The 6,226-nt window shown below is 44.8% G+C and overlaps 1 gene segment (V, D, J or C); it reads left to right on the top strand.

Moving 5' to 3' along the window:
- Positions 1-6,008, top strand: part of LOC120231556 — a 19,898-nt gene extending 13,890 nt beyond the window's left edge. The window contains 2 exon segments of the V gene segment in view: positions 5,554-5,788; positions 5,946-6,008. Coding sequence covers positions 5,554-5,788; positions 5,946-6,008 — 298 coding nt within the window.
- The last annotated feature ends 218 nt before the right edge of the window (positions 6,009-6,226 follow it).

Consider the following 6,226-nt stretch of genomic DNA (forward strand, 5'->3'; position numbering starts at 1 on the left):
CCTGGAGACTGTTTCAGTCTGTGACTCCCTCTCTCTCTGACCCTCCCCTGCTCACGCTGTCTCTCTCTCTCTCTCCTAGAAATAAATAAAAAAAAAAAAAAAGAACTCTACGTTCATGGCCATGGCCGTGACTCATTCAGGTCGGGGAGAGACTCAGGTTTTCACACAGAAGGAACGAGAACTTGGAAGGCCTGACAGAGCCTGTCCTCCATGATGAGAAAGACTGTACGAGAAGAGATTTCTAACCACCGCACAGAAAACACAGTCCTTGCTTCTGTGATTCCGCTCTCTTAGGAAGCCTTCCGTGAAGAAATTCCTTTGGTTTCTCTGGTACGTGTGAGGCAAGTATGATGGGAGGTACACCCGTCAGTGGATGTCCAGGATTTTATATTCACTGCCTGGTGCATGAATCTTCCCTGTCCTCCTCTGACATGAATCGGGCTGTTAGCTCTCTATACGGAGGACACGGCCTGGTTTCCCTGTCAAGGCCTCTCTCTCCCAGAGTGCTTTCATGGTGCTTACCTCCCCACATGACCTACAACGGCGGTTTCTACACTTGCCTTTCACTTTCTGAACCCGTTACCCTGGGGACCACAGAGAGCTGACCACACTTGAAGGAGCAGAACACCCTCTGCTGGAGGAAACACCCTCTTGATCTCCAGCAGCGTTGATGGGAACTATTTTGTCTGTAGATGAGGGGGCAGGAAGCCAAGAAGATGGCCCTTCACTTCCCAGTGGTTGAACCTAACTAGACACACATGTCTACATATTCAGTGTGTCTCTGCTTTCTAGAGGGTCAAGGCCAGTGCCGTGTCCTCACCGCAGACCCAGATTTCCATGATCAGATCTTACTTCACACTCTGCAGGCAGCAAGAACTGTGTCTTTATTGCTTTTCCTCCAACCCCACAACATGCTTTATGTGAATGTGTTCACATGATAAAGCCTTACCTTCTGTTGGCTTTTTCAAATCTGCTGCAGCCACAGGACATTTGCATAGTGTCCCCTAGGGAGGATCTTCCCTTCCCTTGCAAGTCTGAGATAAAAGGTCACCCCTAAACTGGCCTTGACTGATGAGAGCTCATCAGTTCAACTTCTCAAAATGAAGTTCCCTGCTCAGCTCTTGGGGCTCTTCATGCTCTGGATCCCAGGTGAGTGCAGAGGGGGGATGAGAGAGGAGAATGGGGTGAGGAGGGTGAGCGAGAGTGACCCCACTGCTCCCCATGTGTACTCTGACCATACATGTTCATGCTCCAAGGAAGAGAACTTGATCTTATGAGATTTAGGAACCACCTAAAATGAACAATGACCAGTGTCAGATGAAGACTTTGAAAAAGAAAGAATCACCTTTGTGCCTTGTAAATATTATTGTTTTCATTATGATGTGGGTCATTTTCTTTTTCAAAATGATTAACCTGAAGTAATTAACAAAAGGAAAATCACGAAAATGGCTTGTAAGGTCTGTATGCATCCTTGACCTTCTCTCTCATTATTTTAGGATCCAGTGGGGATATTGTGATGACACAGAGCCCTCTGACCCTGCCTGTCACCCCTGGACAGCCGGCCTCCATCTCCTGCAGGGCCAGTCAGAGCCTCCAGGATAGTTATAAAATCAACTATATAAGTTGGTACCAGCAGAAGCCAGGCCAGTCTCCACGGCTCCTCATCTATGGGGCTTCCTACCGGGCCTCTGGGGTCCCTGACAGGTTCAGTGGCAGCGGGTCAGGGACAGATTTCACCCTGAGAATCAGCAGGGTGGAGGCTGAGGACGTGGGAGTTTATTACTGCCAGCAAGCTCTACAAACTCCTCCCACGGTGATTAAACATAGAACAAAAACCTGCCTGGCTGGAGATTTCAACTGCCCCAAAGTGTTGCTTGTCTGGGAGGCCCACAGCAGGTCGTCCAAGTGTGTGTAAGTGGAAGACGTTGGACACCCCAGGGGACTAGGTCGCAGCTGAGGGCCCCGCACCAAGAGGACTTTGGCTCCCCTTGGGCACCACATGCGAAGACCTCATCAGGTGCCACAGGCTTAGGATGGCAGAACCGATCCTGCAAAGGGTCTGTGGTCTTAGGCTTTGGTTTCTGCTGGCTGTATTGTTAGGGATGGAAGTAGGCCTCCCAGGCTAGGGGGATGTTTGGCTTCGGGAAGCCCCGCCACCCAGTTTTCCAGGATGGTGAACGTGTTTATGCTCCATCACCTACGTGCACATTCCAGTTGCTATAAGTACTTTGCAATCCTTCTTATATCAGACTTTTATTGTCTCCATGTTGGTAGATCCTGAAATGGTATTGTGGTATAAATGTACATTTCCTGGATGACCAAGATGTTGAGAAAATTTTTTTTCGTGTTTATTTTTCATTATCCATTTGGATGTCTATTTTTGGAAAGTGCTTGTTTTGCTTGTTTAAATTATATATCATGTATACTTCTATATCTTCATAATGATATAATACATAATTTGCATTTTTATATATAAATATACATAGCTTGTCTCTTCTCTTCTAGGGAGTTCCTTATACATTCAGAAATAAATTTTGTCATACTGGAGAATTCGCTCATGCTTCACGGCATGTCTGAACTCAGCTCAGGTCATAATCTTGAAGTACAGGATATGAGCCCCACACCTGGCTCTGTGCTGACACCTCAGAGCCTGGACTTACCACAGATTCTGTGTCACTCTCTTTCTGTTCCATTCAACACCCCCACAACAAAAATAAAAAAAAAAAAAAAAAAAAAAAAAAATTAAAATTTTTTAAAATATATTAAAACATTTTCCACCTTTAGAGACCAAAGGTACCCTCCTATGCTTTCTTCATGAAGCATAATTACTTTAATGCTTATGTGTAGAAGTATGATCTTCCACTGACTCAAGCTTTTGCATAATGTGAGATGGGTCAAGCTTTTTATTTCAACTTCTATAATTATTAAAAAGGAAAAATGACCAGTAATCCACCTTCCTGCCTTAGTTAGACATTAAGGGCCTGTGTACCCATGGGTCATTTCCTAGAGTTCCTGTTTTGTTCTATTTGTTTCTCTATCTTTTATACGCAGCTATATAATAACTTTTAAAACCTCATCTTATTACTTTTGTGACTTTATTTTGATTCTTAGGAGTTTCTTGGATATTGTAGATCATAGCAATTTAACCTATATTAGAATATCATTCTCTTCAAATTCAAAAATTGTCCTTTTCGAATTTTTATAGATTACGTTGAATATTTATATCAATTTGGGAAAAATGGAAACTTAATAATATTGAGTCCTTTACTGCATTAACATAGAAAATGTCTCTATATAGCAAAATCTTTTCTAACTCACTATTGATATTATATATATATTTTTACATTTACTTTGAAAGACAGGAGAGAGAGAAAGAGAGAGAACGTGAATGGGGAAGGACAAAGAGAGAGGGAGAGAGAGAATCCCAAGCAGGCTCTGTGCTATCAGTACAGAGCCCCACGTGGGGCTGGTTCTGTGAAATCATAACCAGAGCCGAAATCAAGAGTGGGACACTTAACTGACCGAGCCACCCAGCCACCTGAGATATTTTATAGATTGGCAGTGAATCCAAATCCTTTACTGAAATATTTCTAATGGATTTTTTTGGACTTTCATACATTCACGTACACAATTTGTTATCATAAGTCAAGATAATGTAATGGAACATATTTCACAAGTTTTTACATTATGAAGACCAAACGCAGAGGGAGATACCACTGCATCTTATTTCTTGTCTTTTTTTCCCCTTATTCCTTTTTAACCTCAAATATTTATGGTGACCTTAACTTTGACCATCTCCAGTCTCCAATCCTAGTTACATATGAGTCTTTTGTTCTTTACTAGGTGAAGGTTTATTGAGGAGACGGATCATGTGTCTTCCCTACAGACTCTGGCCTAGTGATGGATGTCATAGTGTCAACTTCATGAGTGACAGTGAAGAGTCTCTCAGTCCAGACTCAGGACCCCACATCAGAAAATCTTGACAGTTGCTATATCACCACACAGCCATTAGATGGCAGACAGACCCCACAGTAAACCAAAGAAACATAGTCCTGATGCTAAAATACAGAGAGAGCAAGAGTGATACTGTCCAATTATCCCCCAGGAGCTCCGAAGGCTGAATGGGTCTCAGGTGTGATGGGGACACTGTTGTTTCCTGTAAGACATTTGTGACTTAGGGGAGTTTCTGTGTGTATCCAAAGCTCATATATACCTTATGATGTGTGTTTCTGATTTGTATCTATGTATCTCTCTATATATCTATGATTCTATGTACTATGTATGTATGCATGTATCTAACTATCTATCTATCTAAATATCTAGGGCAAAAGAGAGATGAAAGACAAGATACACACCATGTTGTAACAAACGGTTACCAAAATTGAACACTCACTGCGTGAAGCATAAAATTCTTCTCCTTTCCTAGTCTCCTAAGCAGGGCTATTAGTTCTCTACCTGTGAGTGATTCTTTCTCCCTGTGAAGGTCTTTTTACTTTCATCTTCTCAAGAAGTCCCTGGGTGAGTATAATTCATTATTTAATGATTATTAAAGTGTCTTAAAACATTAGCCAGGAAACAGGAGACATCAGGGGCTCTAGAACTCTCTCTCTATCTCTAGTTCATCCTGTGGTTTGGAGATATCTGCCAATCAGCCAGAGCGGGGCGGCTCTGTTTCCTCCTGGACAGTAGCTTAGAGGACTCCAAGCAGGATGACCGTTCACCTGCCAGAAAGTGACTCAGGACACTCAAGTCCACATCTTCAGGGTCTCTGGAGCTTTCTCAGCAGGGGAGCGCTGTGAGCACTCTGTCTTCCCAGACACTCAGATCCTTCTTCCCACTCAGCAGTAAGGAATTTCTCTCTGGTAGTTTCCCTCCAAGCACAGAAGACATTGGAAGGTACTTTGCTCACAGGAGAGGTCCCTGTGGCCCTGCCTTTGGCTCTTTCCCCTCTGCCACACCCACCAGGGGATTTGCATGTGGTCCCCTGGGAGGCCCTGCCCTGTGACATAAAGCTCAGCTCTGTGCTGCTCTTTACCTGTGAGGACCCATCAGTTCTGCTTCTCACAATGAGGTTCCCTGCTCAGCTGCTGGGGCTGCTGGTGCTCTGGATCCCAGGTGAGGGCGGAGGGGGTGAGAGAGGAGCACGGGGTGTGGGGAGAGAGCTCTGGGGGCACCACTGCTCCCCATGTGTATTCTGTCCATGGGTGGGACTGCCCTCCAGCAAGGGGAATTTAATTTGGGGGCCTAGGAATACAAGAACAAACGGAAAGGAACAAGGAACAGTGCTTTAGTGAGATGCTGGGGAATAAAGAGGCTGCTTTGTGACTGCAATTCTAGGGTTTCCTTTGGACATTGAATATAATTACAATATGAATCCAATCACAAAAAATGATTTTGCCTAAAACACACAAAAAAGACCCTTAAAATCAGAAAAAGTGACATAACACTGTGCTTCTCTCTCCTTCCTTTAGGATGCAGTGGGGATGTGGTGCTGACGCAGACCCCACTCTCCCTGCCCGTCACCCTTGGACAGCCGGCCTCCATCTCCTGCAGGGCCAGTCAGAGCCTCGAGGACAGTGATGGAGACACGTATTTAAGTTGGTACCTGCAGAAACCAGGCCAGTCTCCAAGTCTCCTTATCTATGAGGTTTCCTACCAGGAAACTGGGGTGCCTGACAGGTTCAGTGGCAGCGGGTCAGGGACAGATTTCACCCTGAGAATCAGCCGGGTAGAGGCTGAGGACGTTGGAGTCTATTACTGCATGCAAGCTACACACGATCCTCCCACAGTGATTCAGCCCCGAACACAAACCTCCCTCCTGTCACGGCCCCGCTGCCCACACGTGCTGTTGGTCTGGGGAGCAGCCACTGCACATTCTGAGTCTGAGGAAGAAGACACTAGAGACCCCAGGGGACTAGGTGGCAGCTGCGGGCTCTGGGACACAGGGGCCCGACACAGAGCCCGACATGGGCCTGAAATTCAAACTGGGAGACCAGGACCTGAGCTGAACTCAGCCGCTTAACTGACTGAGCCACCCAGGTGCCAAAGAGATTATTTTTATAATCAGGAACATTACGGTTTCTGTATATAGGTAGATAAGGCAATTTCAAAGCTTTTTTGTAACCAAGAAAGAATTCTTACAAGATTTAACATTCTCAAAAACAGTGAGTTGAAAAGATATTATGCACCCCTATGTTTGTTGCAGCATCATTTATAATAGCCTCAA

This window comes from Hyaena hyaena, unplaced genomic scaffold (genome assembly GCF_003009895.1).
Source record: "Hyaena hyaena isolate Hyena2069 unplaced genomic scaffold, ASM300989v1 scaffold_57, whole genome shotgun sequence".
Taxonomy (NCBI): Eukaryota; Metazoa; Chordata; class Mammalia; order Carnivora; family Hyaenidae; genus Hyaena; species Hyaena hyaena.